The sequence below is a fragment of the Lepisma saccharinum genome, chromosome 23 (assembly GCF_977018435.1).
Source record: "Lepisma saccharinum chromosome 23, izLepSacc3.1, whole genome shotgun sequence".
Classification (NCBI taxonomy): domain Eukaryota; kingdom Metazoa; phylum Arthropoda; class Insecta; order Zygentoma; family Lepismatidae; genus Lepisma; species Lepisma saccharinum.
Genome location: NC_139251.1, coordinates 8,836,682 through 8,854,841, shown reverse-complemented (window position 1 = coordinate 8,854,841; position 18,160 = coordinate 8,836,682). Strand labels below are relative to the sequence as shown.

Genomic DNA, 18,160 nt, shown 5'->3' with positions numbered 1-18,160 from the left:
AAACACAGTCACGGGAGGCATTCTCCTTCATCAGAAGTAGTAGCGAGTTCTTCGGAGGCAATTCTGAAGGACTTATCAAAACACAGCTTCCACGGTGTCTTTGAAAACTGACAAAAATTCTGGGACAAGTGTATTGAATTCAATGGGAACTACTTTGAGAAAGACAAATCAAAATTATGAGAATTAGTAAAGGTATGTTGTCAAAAAGAAAAACTTCATGATGATTCTTCATCGAACAGCTCTCGTATATACAAATATAAAAGCCATGCTTTTTTGGCCAAAATTGGATGAAAAAGGTGAGGTGCACCTTACATTCAAGAAGTATTGTTTGTATTTAAAATAATGTGACTAACTACTGGATAACTAATGACATAATTGACTCATCTTGTCCTTGTCACTCTAGCTCAAGGCTTCTCTGGCCAGTGAGAAGTCAATGTAAACAATGATGGAGAAATAACCACTGCTTCAACCTCTTTGTTCCTCCCAGTACCATTATCACAGTAGATGCCAGCTTAGGAATTTTCAACAGAAATTTTCATCAGAAATATTTACCAATAACCGATATTCTACCAATCAGATATAAAATTCCAAATGGTTCTTGAAGAATCTAAATGGTTCATTCATTCCTTAATAAATGTGTGTTTGCAGGTAACTGCAATTCAAAAGAAACTGCATGTTTAGAGGTTTACTTTTAAGAAAAGTAGGGCATGGGGATTGTATGTTTATATCCATAACAAAATGGCAGAATATTGTACTAAATTAAAATATGTTTATTGTATCAGATCGGTAAATATGCCTATATCGGCCGATACCGATAGAGTACCGATTAATCTGTCCCATCCCTATATTATATCAAGAAGTCTACATCCACTTTATGTTCAGATAGACTAATCTGGAATGGACCTGCTATTTAAAGTAAGATAAAAACCACTGTACCAGTTGCTTCCACTGGGGATCGAACCAGGGATGCCAACATAACACTACACCACTGGCACATCAGGCTTTACTAACTGCTACTGCAGTAGCCACAATTAGCCACAAAGTACAGGAGTTTATTTGCCGCTCACATGTCCAACTGGTCACCATAAATACAGTGAAGTTAAGCACATTCAACTTCACTCACTACTAGGATTCCATGCTCACGTGACCCAGTTGTCTCAAGTAGTAGTGCAATCTGCAATGCAGTCATGCCAGCAATACCATTAATCCACTTAGTGAGCTGCATCGTCACCATTTTGTTTTGCGTTCGTGTGAAATACGTAGACATTAAAGTATCAGGGGGATAGCGTTTTGTAGTCTCTAGTTTCTTCACCATTTCTTGTGCTATTTTGGTGCATGCTAATCTAATAAACCATCTCATCTGGCACATTGAAGTGTCCAATTTTTTTTATATACAGTGTGTTTTAAAGAACGTATAACTTTTAAAGTAATAGGTTTATTAACACGAAATATTGTTTGTTACACAGAGGAAACTTTGAAATTAATGTTTGATGTGGATCTCCAACTGGGCACCATTCACTTTCAAACATTCTCGCAATCTTAGTTTCAATCAGAGCATTGCATTCTGACGGTGCTCGACCGGAATGTTGTGAATCACATCACATATGTTGAACTTCAGCTCATCAAGATCTGTCAGTTTCTGTGCTTACACCTTGCCAAGTCCCCACAGACAGTAATTGCAAGGCATAAGGTGTGGTGACCTTGTGGGCCAAGGTGTGGGTGAACTTTTTCCTGCATCGTCACAATCTTAGAATCACGTGATCACCTGTACGTACGCCATTCAGCAGTGTGGGCAGAACAAAATTGTGAATTTCCTCTGTGTAAAAAAAAAAACAATATTTCATTGTAATAAACATTTATTTAAAGTTATAGCTTTTTAGAATCCTGCAGAACTTTTAAAACACACTGAAATCTGTACATGACACTGCCTTCAAAATGAGTAGCTACATGTGATAGGCTCAGTAACAGTAACTGCTAAATAACAAGTTGCTGCCACTAGCAGTGGTGAGTAGAGTTGTCTTGTGTGACAGTGGCTTTACTGTATTTAATTGATTATTCTGGTATATGGTATTCAGTTTTTTTTGCACACAATACTTTATTTTAAACAGGCTTCACCAATTGAGCACTCATATGAATGTTTATGAACCACAGTGTTGAAGAGCATGTGTTGTTTGTGTGTGTGTGTGTGTGGGTGGGTGTGAGAGAGAGAGTATAAATACATCTTTCAGAAGAGTATGCTTATTACAATATACAGTACTAATGAATAAATTCAATCATTGCTTTAATAGACATTAACATAATTATTAATTGCAATTCTAGACTCTTTTTGTCCATAAGGAAGGGAATCTCTTGTTTTCATTAGGTATGTGAGGAAAATATGTAGTTCATTTCTAATTTATCTTAAAGTACATATTTAAGCATATACCAGATGTAGTTAAAATATTTACTGCCATATGTATGTGATATCCTGTTTCGTCTCCTGATATTTAATATATGTATATATGTGCATACCCTGGGGAAGCTAAATCCACAACATTCGAAATATTAATGAATCTTTTCATTTCACAGGGAAAGATTGTAGTATAAATATAAACGAATGTGAGTCAAACCCATGTATGAACAATGCAACATGCATTGATCAGATCAATAACTTCAAATGTGTCTGTCCACCTGGCTTAGCTGGAGATCTGTGCGAGATCAACATTGATGACTGTGAGGTAGGTTATGCTTACAATTTCTTTGCCCAAAATAACCTTCTAACCAATACATTTGCATATCCTCAACTTACTTGTTATAATTTGAACTAAGTAATGAAGAGAATTTATATCTCAATAAATTAGTATGTGATACTTACTAATTTCTCAGAAATATTTTAGTTTTTGAATCTGTCCTCTGGGGCAATTCGCACATTAAGGAGAAATGAGATAGATTGCAAACGCTTGGAAACATTGTTAATATTTAGTTGCCATGGAGCGCTTTAGGGGGCAGCAACATGCATTTTATAAAAATAACGATTCTCACCCAATATTTAATTAAATTTGCACTTGGGACGTCTCTCATTCTACCATGTTATAATGATGCCGGTACAAATGATGCACAACAACATACTCATCATAGTGCTTCCAGTGTCAAGGCAGATCATGTGTACCTGGTGTAGCAAAGGGTAGCGAGCAAGACACACGTGCACCAGTCAGTTAGCGAGGATCCTCGCCAATCGTTAGTTCAAGAATAATTGAATGTGAAAACATGAATGGTCACCATTTGTCCAATACTCTTTTCCACAAATCAAAATTTAATGTTTAAGCTTTCTTTTGGTAATAAATATATCTTTATACAAAAAATTTAAGTATTTATTTTAATAGTTTTAGAAACTAAAATATTTCTGAGTTGTATTTGATTAGTGGAGACCGGATTTTAAATGTAAAAAATTTCCTCTAAAAAGAACAAAAAAAAGTGAAAATTATTGCCAAGAAAAGGGGAAGAAGAACTTTAATTTTTTTTGCACTCCACTAAAAATACTATTTTAAATGAAAGCACAATATATATCATTCATATATATATTGTGCTTTCATATAAAATAATATTTTTACTGGAGTGCAGAAATAAACTGGTCCTTTTTCATTTCTTTTTTTGAAGGTAAAGTACCATGAAATCTTCCTTGAAACAGCTTACCACATTCCATAGCTTGCTGCCAAATTGTACCTGGGTTCGCCATTTCGCTAACACTCAATACTCTTTATCACTGTCACACAATTAAGTTAAAAACTATTCTAAATAACTTTACAATAAAAGTCTAAATCTAGCAGATATGTATACTTTCAACCCAACAAGCATGCCACTTACAATGCGTTTGTTGCTACATGAGTCCAGATCGCATTGTTTCAACTATCGCTGCAACGTACTCCCATCATTCATGGAGGGGAGGTAAATTAGGAGGTGCTTGTTCTTTCTTTCCTCTAAACTGCACTAAATAGACAATTTTTAAATGTTTTGTTCAGGGAAAAACAGTCGTACAAAATATTTGATATCTTGTCAATAAAGGGATAAAGGAAGATGATTTTTTAAAAAGGGGGGAAGAAGAATGTAGGCTGAAAAACTAGTCAATGAAGGGACCAGAAAGGAAATTGTGTTTAAAAAAGGGGAAAAGGGAGTGTGGACTGAAAAGGGGGAAAAAATGGAAGTCAAAACCGTGTAATCTTATTGGTGGAAGATAATTATCAACACTGTTGTTATTTATTCCATGATCCATGTTGAAAAATAAAAAAGGATTTCCCTTTAAAATCCGGTCTCTATTGATTACACAAAAATGTATCTGTATTTCTCAGTTTCCTATGTAACACATTGTAGAGTGTGTGCACAGGATACATTTGTGTCAAATCGAATGGACACTCAAAATCAAAATCTCAGTATTCAGTAAGAAACACCAATATTTACAAAACTTTCTCCACCACATGCTTCCCATCAGACAAAGGGTTGTGCCCTCTAACACAGTGAATACTAGGCAAGAAAAACATGAATGGGAGTATACAAAACTTGGACACATAAACACAAGGTAGTTAACACTAAATAGCTTCACCAGTGAAACCATGGGCTTGAAATTTGAGAAATCCCTGGGCCTTGCTGATCTTGAATCTGCCAAGGACTATGTTGAATGTTCTTGATGAAAGCTGAGCTTGTATTGCTCTTGACAAGGGCTTCTTCCTTCAAACCCTAACAAAGATGGGATATGCCTGAAACATTTCCAATCCTCCTGGAACTATTAACTTTATCTTCCTGGATTAAACACGTCACTGGAATTTGTTACACTCTCAGTGATGGACGCACATTTTCACTACTGTCAAAGAAAAAATTGTCATTTGTCTGTTACAAGGGCACATTACAGTCCTCAGTGTCCACTTACTGGACAATGATCATCCTAGCCCCAGCGAAGGTTATGCTTCACATCTTTGTGTGCAATGACGTGTTAGCAGTAAAGTGAATGTATGCTCTGAGGCTCTTCAAGCCTCATATAATGGGTACCTGGGGATAAAGGTAGCCAGAGCATGGTGCTGATCACATCGCATCCAAAATGGCAGAGATCAAGAATGTGTGGGGCCCTACCCCCCCCCCCCCCTTGCCCCCCACACACACATCCCCTAAATGTGCCTTCATGGCACTGTGCTCTATGCACAGGGAACTTTACCTTTATGTAGCTTTAAGCTACGTTATACCAGGTGTTTCTGTAATAATTGAGGTATTACAACATTTTTTTGCAAGTATTGAACTTACGTTAATGAAACCAGTCCAGAATGAATGAGGAATGCAAACATTTTGTGATTGTATGTTTTGTTACGCTGAGAGTTCACATTCCTGCTTGTCAGTGTTTTGGTCGCCAAGATCGCCCGACCTTACACCATGTGACTTCTTTTTGTGAGGTTTCACCAAAAACAGGGTATTTGTCTCACCGGTGCCGCTTGATATCGCAGACCTGAGTGCATCATCACAGCGATAGACACTATCCACAGGCCCATGTTGATGCAAGAGTGGCAAGAACTGGACTATTATGTTGATGTGTGCCTTGTCACCCGTGGTGCACACATTTCTAGGTGTGAGAAAAGCTGTTTGCATTCTTCATTTATTCTGGACTTGTTTCATTCATCACCATCATCCTTTGCCGTTTCCTGCCTCTGGCTGGATCGGCATAGAAGTTAAGCATCTCCATTTCTCCTGGTCTTCCACCACTCCTCTCTTTCCATATTATTCCAATTTTGTCCTCATCTCCTAACACTCTCCGCTATCTGCTCTTTCCACCAACATCTTGGGCTCTTACTGGTGGTCTTTCTGCGTCCATCATCTTCATGTGTCCTAACCATCTCATCTGTGCCTGATCTATCCTGTCCTGAAGCTTCACCACACCTATTCTCTGGCAAATCTCCTCATTCCTTATTCTATCCCTTCTGGTCTTCCCCAATATACTCCTTAAAATTTCATCTCCACTGCCTGCATCTTTCTTTTGTCTATCTCTGCCATTGTCCAAGTCTCTGCTTCATATTATTGGCACATAGTATGTGTTTTATATTACCTTCTTGCATTTCATAGGCACATCCCTGACTTTACCTGCAATAAGTTTCTGAAACACATGTACTTGGGTAAGATATGCTATAGTTATTTATGTGCTTGCAATATTTTTTCCCCCCAGAGCTCCCCATGTCAAAATGGTGGCATCTGTTTTGATGGAATTAACAGCTACACATGCAACTGCTCAGACACTGGTTACAATGGAACTCACTGCGAAGTGAACATCGATGACTGTGAAAGTATGCCTTGTGAGCATGGTGGCGAATGCATTGACAAAATTAAACTCTATGAATGTGAATGTTATAATGGATATTCAGGTGAGATACTTTCAATTCAGTATTAAACTAAACAGCTTATGTGTGAATATAAGGGCTGAGTCAATTCCACTTTGAAATAATTATGATAATTTTACCAGTTCCTAGTGAGATGGTGAGGGCCTCCCCGATAGCGCAGTGGTAGCATCATTGCCTTGTAATCAAGGGGTCCCAGGTTTGATACCTGGTAGAGGCACATAGTGGTTCAGATCCCACTTTAAACTGTAGGTCCAGTCCCAATTAGCCTTACTGTGCACAAAGTGGACTTAAAACACCAAATCAATCAATCTTGGTGATATGACAAAGCATATAATTTGTGGATTCAAGTATACTTGACAATAACTTCTCAAACTGAATACAGTGATCAATTCTAATATTAAAAAAAAACAAAAACATTTTCAGCATGGCAAAAGTAAATTTCACGTAAGTAATTTTAAACCACGTTTACTGCAACCATCATGAAAAGTAAATATGTTGTAAAAATCTGTTTATGTAAGATAAATATATTGTATTATTTTATTTTTCTCATTTTACATCACTTTCCTGCTTCTTAAGACTGATTATAATTACAATGATGAGGTTGAGTGAAGCACACAAAGAAATGCTCATGCCAGGACTCTAATCCAGAACCTTAGGTTTATGCAAATATTGGTACCATCCATAGTTTGGCACCTTGGGCAGTTCTCTGATTTTGGCCAGTCCTTTGCCAGCCCTTGCCATGCATTTACTTCTGTATAGGGTATACAAAGTATTCTTCCATTGTATGAACCACATAAGATATGTCTTGTGTTTGACATAAGAAACAAAGGCTAATGAAATCATACAAGAAAATAAAATTGGTACGAATTCCATACATTAAAGGGATTTTTGAAAAATATCTAGGATAATAGATTTTTTTTAAAAAAAGGATGGAAAACATGTGAAGCTGAAAGAAATATCTGGAATACCATCTATCTAATACAATATAAAAAAATATTACATGGATCATTTAAATTCAGGAATACAGTGAAACCTCGATTTTACGTTTCCAGATTTTACATTTTCCCACATTATCAGGTGTGCCGGTTAATAATTCTTAATTTATCCGAAAGAAAACAAGTCTATCTCGGGAGAAAGGTAACAAATGCTTTATTCAAAGTATGCACCATCGCTAGCTATACATTGTGCCCATCTGTCCGTCAAATTGTGGATGCCCTTCCAGAAAAATCGTTCATTTTGAGGTGATCCAGTCAGCAAGCCATTCTTCGACATCTTCGTAATTGTTGAAGTGTTGCTGGGAAAGTGAGTGAGACATCAATGATAACAAGTGGTAATCTGAAGGGGCTAAGTCTGGTGAGTATGCCAGGTGGGGCAAGAATTCCCAGCCAAGTGCAAAAATTGTGTCTCGGATGCCTTTCGCTGTGTGTGATGAGGCGTTGTCGTGCTGCAAAATCACTTTTCCGTGTCTTGTTGCCCAATCTGGGTGCTTTTTGATCAATGCATGGTTCAAATTAATGAGTTGTTGATGGTAGCTAACGGCATTCACTGTTTCACCTGGTTTCACCACACCCTTCTGATCCCACCAAATGCACAGCATTGTCTTCCTTCCGAAGCGATTCGGTTTTGCGGTTGACGTTGAAGGTTGTCCTGGGTCAACCCATGACTTTTTGCATTTTTGGTTCTCGAAGTAGATCCATTTTTCGTCCCCAGTCACTATCCGATGCAAGAAAGACTTTCTTTCATGCCGACAAAGCAACACTTTTCCATTTGTCTGTAGTTCAGATGATGTGGGACCCATTTTCCTGCCTTCTGGATCTTTCCCATGGCATGAAGACGATCAGATATGGTTTGGCAACCAACATTTAACTTCTCTGCCAGTTGTTGTTGCATTTGCATATCGTCTTTGTCCAACAGTGCTTGCAATTTGGCGTCTTGGAATTTTTTCGACTGGCCCTGGCTATCTTTGTCTTTCAAGTCAAAATCACCAGTTTTGAATCGTTGAGACCAACACACACAAGTGTCTTGCGTTAAGACATTGTCACCGTACGTTTCCACAAGGATATGATGGCTTTCACTTTCTTTTGATTGAACAAGAAAAGCACATGCTCCTTATTTGGTTTGAAGGTCAACATGTTTCCCACACAAACCCAATATCACGATCACTCGCACTCGGTTGCACATCCACGGCATTTGACAGGTACTGTCCTGGCAACACACTGACGTAACAGTTGAGACTGTGCACCAACCCTTGCTTCCAGCACCATCCAGCAACGAAATTAAGAATTATTAACTGGCACACCTGGTATACATTCAATCTTGATAGTCCCAACATAGCATAATGTTATAAAATGTTCCTCAATTTTACATTTTCCCACATTTTATGTTTTTTCAGCTTGGTTCCCTGAGAAATGTAAAATCAAGGTTCCACTATACATTCATAGTGTTTGGAACACAGCTGTAATTACAAATATATGGAACAAACTAAACATCCTCTGAATGATCTCCCTGGGGTGTGGTAATACAAACAACAAGTTTGTAAATTTTACAAACATGGTTTGTTATAAAATGATTGATGTGCGGTTTATGAATCCATACATGTATGTACTGTTTGACCATCGATCGGAGAGCTCCAGTTGGCAAAGTGCCAAGAAAAAGGGAAAGGTCTTGAGGGGAAGGTAGGTGGGAGTACGCCATTCTCGGTTGCACGTTGAACGGTGTTATCAATCTGCGAGGATGCTTATCCACCAGAACGTAACTAACGAAATTGCGGGTTATCTTTGCCATTTGCTTCACTGTGAATTCTCTTCACAGTCGCCTCTGATATGCCAGCGATTGCACTCGCACGTTTTATAGCCTGCAAAATTGGAATCAGAGGGTGGCATTCTAATGCTTCTTTGAATGTGCTTGCATTCGCTGTTTGCACTCGCTGCGTAGTGGTTTAACACCAGAACGTTTTGACAGTCCTGCCTCCATCATTACAAAAGCATATACAGAACTCAGCACAAACACACTACACACACGAACAAACTTCACGTCTTTCCGCGTTTTGTTGCAAACATGCCGCCCCATGACCAGAGCACTTCCAAATATCTTATGTGTCAATATTCTCTGTTTGGCAACATTGCTCTCTTTTCCCACATGACACTCTAGCTTCAGAGAAGCGGCTCCATGAACTCCCCCAATTTACGAATGGACTCTGCTACTTTGGTCATGCGCAGTAAACTCGGAGAGCTCTCTGATCGCTGGTCAAACAGTATGCATGCATGCATGCATGTGTGTATAATGAATAATATATCCTGTTGTTGTCAGTGTAGGCATCCATATAAGAGATCTAGTGAAAACTTCTAGCTCCTAACTGATGCATCTTCCATGGTTTCCATGAATTTTCTGTTAACCTTGTACTAAATAAATTGATAAAATAACAATTTATTTTTCATGTGTACAAATTACTTGTGCACTTTGTATAATACCTGTATAAGAAACTGTTTGAAAACGTTTAGTGAAATACTAGGAATGAGCTGATACCGATATGAATGGTAATGGTATTGGAAAGTATTGGTTTGAATTTTTTCACTGATACCAGCTAATACTTTTCCAGCATCTTGGTATTTTACATGTTCTTAATTATTCTGGAAAGTTTTCATTTGTTGTGCAACAATTTACATGGTGTGATTAAATGACAGTTACATTAATATTCTGATGTCAATCTTGAATATTTTGAAGCAAAATTGTGGTCAACTGATGCATATGATTGAAGTCGATGTAATCACATTTCAATATTAATCAATATTTTTGAACAACTTTTAATGGTTACAATTTTCAAACATTAGTATCGGTGAGAACTGGAGACAATATCAGTATCAAAATGGTGGTATCAGCTAAATCCTGGTTAATAACAAATGACTAATTTATTATTATAAAAATTACTGAAATGAAATATACCTTTATAGGCAAGTGTTGCAGAAAAAGTTAATAACTTGTTTTCGTGTGTTTATTAAAAGAAGAAAATAGCAAAACTTCTTCAGCATGGACATTGTACACTCTGTGCCACTGTAGGTAGGATTTCAGAGTCTGAGAACATGCCCTATAAGCTGGACAGGAGTGTACTTTCATTCAGGGTTAAATGTCTAGAAACCCATAAATTATATTGGGTTCCGTGACAGGACTGGAACCTTTTTTCTCACACGATTTAAATTCAGTCCAAGTAGCATATTGTTTCATAGAAAAAAGTTTCCTGGATCGCATTTAAATTGGTCTGGAAAAAAGGTTCCTGGACTGAATATAAATACTTCACAGATAAAAAGGTTCTTTATGGTCCAGAACCTATTTATGCTTGCTGATTTTCTCTCCTGGACCAGAATTGAATTTATTTAAAATTCCTGGACCTTTAACAACGCTGCTTTTATTCAGGTATTTGTTACGAATAGTTTTCCTTCTTTCATCATGCAATTAGATCAATGGAACTGGTGTTGGTCATGTGAGTGGCATTTGTAAAAGTATTCTTTTTTATATTATTTCAGGTGAAAACTGTGAGCACGATATCAACGAATGTGACTCATCACCTTGCCAATATGGAGGAACATGCTTAGAAAAATCCAACAGCTCTCTCTATTCACTTGGCTATTTTGGCTCCGACAAGTTCAATTATGCCAATGCTGCTGGATACAAGTGCCTTTGCGTGGTCGGAATAACTGGTACAAACTGCGAGATAAACATCAACGAATGCGAGAGCAGCCCGTGTAGGTTCGGAATGTGCAAGGACAAAATAAATTCCTATGTGTGTGAATGCGAAGAGGGTTACGAAGGGGAGCACTGCGAAATTGAAATTAACGAGTGTGAACGTTTCATGCCATGCGTTCATGGCGAATGCATCGACAAACGGGCTAATTACTTCTGTGACTGTGAACCAAATTACGGGGGAAAGAATTGCTCTGTTGAGCTCATTGGTTGCCGAAACAACACCTGTGAAAATGGAGGAACTTGCACTCCATACTTGGAGAATGAAATGGATCATAAATTCAACTGCTCGTGTAGGAACGGGTTCTTTGGACAAATATGCGAAAAGATCACGACAATGTCACTGAATGGGTCCTCCTACATAGCCGTGAACACAAGCAGAGATGAAGGCTACGAGTTGCAGTTCAGGTTTAAAACTACTCTACCCAGTGGTTTGCTAGCTTACGGTCAAGGGCAGACATTTTATGTTCTCGAATTGGTTAATGGAAAACTCAATTTGCACTCAAGCTTGTTAAACAAATGGGATGGAGTCTTCATCGGATCCGAGCTCAATAATAGCCAATGGCAGAAAGTGTTCGTTAACATCAACACAAGTCATTTAGTGTTAGCAGCCAATGAAGAGCAAACAATATACCCAATAACTATTTTAGAAGGAAACAATGCAAGTTCCACAAGCTTTAACAGAACTTATCTTGGTGGGAATGCCTCGTCTTTAGGACAGCTTGTGCACGGCCCTCATTCATTTGTCGGTTGCATGGAAGATGTTGTTATCAATGGCAATTGGGTCGTGCCTCAGGCTAGTCCTGGTGTTGACAAGCACACAGTACATGTAGAAGTAGGATGTCCACGAACACCACAGTGTGAACCCAATCCATGTCATAGCGGTGGACACTGCATAGATCAGTGGCAGAACTTCAGCTGTTCCTGCGAACGACCGTACCTTGGACACACCTGCCAGTACAGTAAGTATTTGGAAGTCTGTTAACTATTAGTATGTGAATATGAAATAGGCTTGTATATTTGTTTCTGTATAATGGGGAAAATCAAGTAATATGGGAGGATTGCCTTGTGCTGAGAGGGGGAAAGTACTGAATATGTCTCGCTGCTGTAGTTCAGAAAGTCTGACTTGTCCCAATAGAGTGCATAGCTCTCTTTATCAATATGTTGTAACTAAAAATTAATAAAAATATTCATGAAAAATTACGGCTGAGCTGATACCGATTCCAATGTGTCGGTATGTATTGGTTGAATTTTCTTCGCTGATACCATCCAATACAAATGATCTTGAGCGGCCAAGAGAAACAACTCATTTGTCAAGATTTGTCCTTTTCAAATGTTCGTTCACTTGTGACTTAGGGATCCAACACAGGACTTTCCATGTAGATTTCCGAGAAATGCTGTACCCTCCTGGGGAGCAGATGGCAAGGTCAAAGGCAGGACTAAAGTGCTGCACCCAGACGTGACATGAAGGCAATGTCTGGTGGTCAGGTCAACTCTATGTGGAAATAAAAGAAACCATCGCCAATTCTTGCTTGCAAACTGGTGGGGTAAGAACGTGGAAATTTTCAAAACCAGCATTATTATCATGGTGGGCTGATTCTGGAGTTCTTGGGAAAGGGATGAATGTCACTTAGGGGAGAGAGGGTTGTGGACTCTCTTGTAGAAGTATTTTCTGTGACTGCCCACTGACAGACACTTCAGCGACTTGTTTTTAATAGTTTTGCTACTTTGGGTTAATTTAGCGTATTTGTGAAAGCAGATTGCAAATGACAGAGAATAATGGACAGCAGGGCTTAAACAGAGCTGGCCAAATGAGCATTATTATATATCTGTATTTGTATGTATTTTTACATTGTTTTCCTGCCTTGCCAGGTTAACTCAAATGGCAGGAATGTTGTATACATAAAATTGAATCAGGGCTACTCATAGTAATGCACCAATTTTTCGGTGCAACTGCAACACTTTAAAAAGGCTATCAACATTTCAAAAACTTCTTCTTTTTTTGCATCCTCTGGGTCTACATGACAATAATTTGGAAGTTATTTAATGTCATTAATATAATACGATGAGCTGTTATTACTCTGTAACTAACCTTTGTTATTTTAAACTGAAATTATGCAAGTATTGGTATCATTTGAAATCAGTCAGGGTATCGTTATCGGCAAATGCTGGTATCGGCTCAGCTTTATGAAAAATGTATGCGAGTGCCCAACCATCTGTTTCGGTAACATCATTACAAAACATGCACAACAGGAAAAACAAGCAAATTATTTCTGCACTTCAACTGGTGGTAACAGTTACGAAAATATGGAGTAAATAGTATGATTGTTTAGCAAAATGTCCATTCAGTACACAAAAAGTAGTCACAAAAATTTCTTGGTGAGTGCCATGCTATACTGCTCACATGTGTAATGGTGTTATGAAGGAACACATGAACGTGGTGTTGTTATATGGAACAAAAGTGTCTACAATAAGTTTTCTACATTAAGAAATTGGGACATTTGTTTTGAGAAAACAGGGTTCATGAATTCTAATTCTACATTCCAGGCTGGAATTTTTTTTGTTTTCAAATTAAATGTTACTTGCCCCACAGTTATGCTAGCTGTTTGAAATTAAAAATTATTAAAAAATAAGAAGGTACTCACTTTTCAAAAATGTAAAAAATGTTATTTAAAAACATTAAATAATGGCATTTCCATTCTAGATATTGAGAAAATGGTATAATTCAAATGAAGTGTAAAAATCATGCACTACTTTTTTTTATTATTCCAGGATTCATTTTACTCAATTTAGTCCCAGTTTATTGTAATTTATGAGATACTTATTGAATTCATTTTAGTTCACTTCACTCTTAATTATAATGGAAAACTACAAAAATCTATCATACTTTTTTAAATTTAAAAAGCCAATTTGTTTTAACCTTGGTTTAAACCATGGTTTAAACCAAAATTTAGAAAATGGCACAATTTTACACCAAATTACATACTGTTAATAGGAATATTGAACGAAGTAAAATGATTTGGAATTTTATTAATAAACTGATACAATTAAAGACCTATATCCATCAATATTGATAAAGTATAAGTCCTCTAATTCATAATATATTTTTGGCCTCCCCGATGGTGTAGTGGTAACGTTGTCGGCTTGTAATCAAGGGGTCCTGGGTTCGATACCTGGTGAAGCCACATTGCACAGTGGTTCAGATCCCATTTTAAACTCCCAATTAGCTAATCTGTGCATAAAGTGGACCTAAGACATTAATTCAAATTCAAACTAAAACTCATAATAGGGTCAACTGGGGTAATTGTGAACACTGGCCAGTACAGACAGGTTATTACTGATATGACCATTTTTATTATTGATTATTGTGATGTATGTATTTTTCTTGGAGCTGCTGATATTTGGACATATTATTCCACTTTATGAAATTTTACAGTCCGTTTTTCCAAAGCCTTTAAAAATAAGTGGTTTTCAGTTTTCTCAGTTGTTAAAGACTCTGGTATGTGTTGCATTTTGTTGTAGTTCTATTCAAAAATTTTGGTGTGGCTGGTAGCTTAGGCTTTTGCCTTTCACACTGCAGACATATTTTCCCAATATTTTGTGTGGTTTAAGAGTTATTCCCATTTAAATTCTCTTCTTGGGGTAATTGTGAACAGTGTTTTGGGGTATTTGTGAATGCTGAATGGAATTGTCACATGCACTATACTTCAGTTATACTTCAGATATTGATGAGGTTGAGTACACAGAAGGTTCTGAAAATGTAAAACCAGGTTGTTACATTCTCCACAATTTTTCGGTAATGTAAGGAAAACAAGTGAATACAGATACATTTGCTGTGTCCAAGAATGTGACGACGAAGAAGGTGAAGTGATCATGAATTAATTGACTGTAGTTGATGATAATGGAACAAACTTTACACCTATATGGCATTCCATTTAATGACACCATCACTGTGTTACCAGACCCGGAAACAAAATATTTTCAGAGAAAACTGTGTCTCGTATTTCCTGGAAGGGTAGATGTTATGCAGAAAATATGATATACAGTAATATGATTTTTTTCAGTCACATTAGGCTACTTTTTTCCCTTTGTTTTATTAGTACAGGAGGCTACTTGTAAGTTTTCTTCAAACAAGGCACAAAGTTCAGTTAACTCCAGAGAAAAGGAAAAATGAAATGTTTCTTACAACTGTTTCTTTCCCATATTTATTTGTACACTTGTGTCCTGTTTATATGTTTGGAGAAATATCAAAAAGTAAAAGTGTCTTCATTTCCCCCATTTAAAGTAATGGTAAAAAATCACGGGTATTTGTGAACATAGGTACATTGAACACTTACTGACAATGTTTGTGCACATCATTGATCCACATGTCATCCATTCACAAATACCCCACAGATACACTCGACAGGTCTTGTAGAAAGGACATACCATGTTCACATTTACCCCAGAAATTGATAATCTCCCAAAACATGGAGGAGTAATTGTGAACATCAATTTATTCCGTAGTTATGCAACATTTCAATATAATTTTTTTATTGTATCAACAAAAGAGCATATGCATTCTGGTTATCCATAAAAAAAGATTTTTAACAATACACATTCTGAGTTCTGAACATTCAAAGTACAAATTTGTTTTTCGCGTTCACAATTACCCCAGTTGACCCTATATTTTTAACTCTGTTGTCTTCAGCAATTTTAGTAGTGTCTCTTATATAATTCTTTTGATTTTTCTTGTCTATTAGATCTAACGGCAGCAACATTTGGGCATGAGAACACCACGGACAGTTTTGCTACTGTGTTAGTGAACGAGGAGGCACGGAGGGCTGTCAGAAGCATTTTGGATATATCCATGTTCATTCGAACTAGGAAGGGCACAGGAACCATTCTGTACCTTGGTTCAATGCCAGACAGTGTCTCCTTCCAGGATGAAACATTAATCGAAGCAGAGTTAGAAGCCGGAGAACTTCTAGTCCATTTGCAGTTTAATGCCACCCCTGAGAAATATCCTGTAAGTGGAGTAAAATTGGACGATGGATACAATCATCTTATTCAGGTACGATGCTTAATGTTTGGCAAAGCCTAATTGTGCATAAATCTATAAAGAGTGTAAAAGCAAGTAAATGTATACAGTAACTTTTGGGTCCATTCTTCTAGATTGGTATCCACCCTCCAGTGGATCAACCTGCCCTGTTATTACCCCTCAAACAAACAAGATAAGTAGCAAGTGAAATCCTCTTTTGACCCAAATACACATTTCAGCTGATGCAAAAAAACAATATATATACAAATAATGAAGGAGACAGTAAACACTTACCACACAAATAGAAATAATTCAATATTTCGCGATCTGAGTCGCATTTTCAAGAAGGTAGATAAAAGATCGACGACACTGTGAGTAGAGGCACAGAATACTGACCGTAGCGTCTCTACGGTCAGTGTTGCCAGAAACAGTTGAAAGGAAACACGAAATACTTTAGCCAGTGTTTACTGTACGGTGGGTGGGTAGTTTCGGGGAGGAGAGGAAAGAGTTACTGGTTGGCTAGGTTGAGTCCGGGGGGTATAGTGGCGTGCATGCCTGCTATATAGGCCCTTTCCCATCGCCCGCGGAAAGATGTGTCAGAGCGGGGGGGGTAAAAGGTGGATGATGCCAACACGGAAGCAGTTATTGAAGGTGGTGTTATGGCTGTTGGTGTGGATGGCAACTGTGAAATCGGAGTTTTGGGTGGAGGAACTGTGATTATTTATCCTTAGATTCAAGGGGGTGGAGGTTTCGCCTAGGTAGAAGTTGCCGCAGATTTGACAGATGAGGGTGTAAATTAGGTTGGATGAGTGGCAGGTGCCCTTAGGGTGAAGGGTGAACTCACCTGCCGCTGTAGGGATCAGGAGGGTGGGGGAGGTGATGAGTATGGGGCAGGTCTTGCATCTGGGTTTGTTGCACCTGTGGGCTGGGGGAAGGGGTGCGGAAGGGGTGGGGGTGTTTCGGACCAAGATGTTTTGGAGGTTGGGGGGGCGACGGAAGACGACCCTAGGTTTTTCCCGAAAGATGTCTCTGGTCTCGGGATCACTGTGCAGGATGGGGAGGAGGGAGTGGAGGGTATGTCTGATTTTCGTAATGTGAGGGTGGTATTGGGTGATCAGAGTTGGAGGGTTGGTTTTGGGTTGTTTGGTGCGGTTGTGGGAGTTAGCTCTAGTGATTTGTTTGTTGATGAGGGTGGAGGGGTAGCCACGGTTGGTTAGGGCTTGGTGCAGGCGTAGGTTGTAGTTTTGGCGGGATGAGGGGGATGAGTTGAGGCGCTGGCCTCTGAGGGCAAGGGAAAATGGGATGGCTTTTTTGGTGTGGTAGGGGTGTGAGCTGGAGTAGTGGAGATACTGGAGGTGGTTGGTTGGTTGGTTTGATATGTATGGATGTTTCCAAGTGGTCTCCCGCAATGTGGATGTCCACATCGAGGAAGGTCACTTGGTCTTTGGAGTGGAACCAGGTGAATTTGAGGGTGGTGAACTCATTTAGTCGGTTTAGGAATGTTGTGAGGGAGGGTTTGCCATGTGTCCAGAGGAGAAAAATGTCATCAATGAATCTAAGCCAGAGGAGTGGTTTCAGTTGCTGGGAGTCAAGGAATTCCTGTTCCAGCCTGCCCATGAACAGGTTGGCATAAGAGGGGGCCATGCGGGTACCCATAGCTGTGCCACGTATCTGCAGGTAATGTTGGTCACCGAAGCAGAAGTTGTTGCAGGTAAGTACAAGGTTGGCTAGTTACCTGCAACAACTTCTGCTTCGGTGACCAACATTACCTGCAGATACGTGGCACAGCTATGGGTACCCGCATGGCCCCCTCTTATGCCAACCTGTTCATGGGCAGGCTGGAACAGGAATTCCTTGACTCCCAGCAACTGAAACCACTCCTCTGGCTTAGATTCATTGATGACATTTTTCTCCTCTGGACACATGGCAAACCCTCCCTCACAACATTCCTAAACCGACTAAATGAGTTCACCACCCTCAAATTCACCTGGTTCCACTCCAAAGACCAAGTGACCTTCCTCGATGTGGACATCCACATTGCGGGAGACCACTT

General features: G+C 38.7%; 1 protein-coding gene across 2 annotated transcripts in view; it reads left to right on the top strand.

Moving 5' to 3' along the window:
• Positions 1-18,160, top strand: part of crb (cell polarity complex component crumbs) — a 99,005-nt gene that overhangs the window by 43,818 nt on the left and 37,027 nt on the right. For both annotated transcript variants that reach the window (XM_083109906.1, XM_083109905.1), the window contains 4 exons: positions 2,569-2,717; positions 6,179-6,374; positions 10,871-12,049; positions 15,830-16,140. In XM_083109906.1, coding sequence (XP_082966032.1) covers positions 2,569-2,717; positions 6,179-6,374; positions 10,871-12,049; positions 15,830-16,140 — 1,835 coding nt within the window. The remainder of the gene's footprint in view (positions 1-2,568; positions 2,718-6,178; positions 6,375-10,870; positions 12,050-15,829; positions 16,141-18,160) is intronic.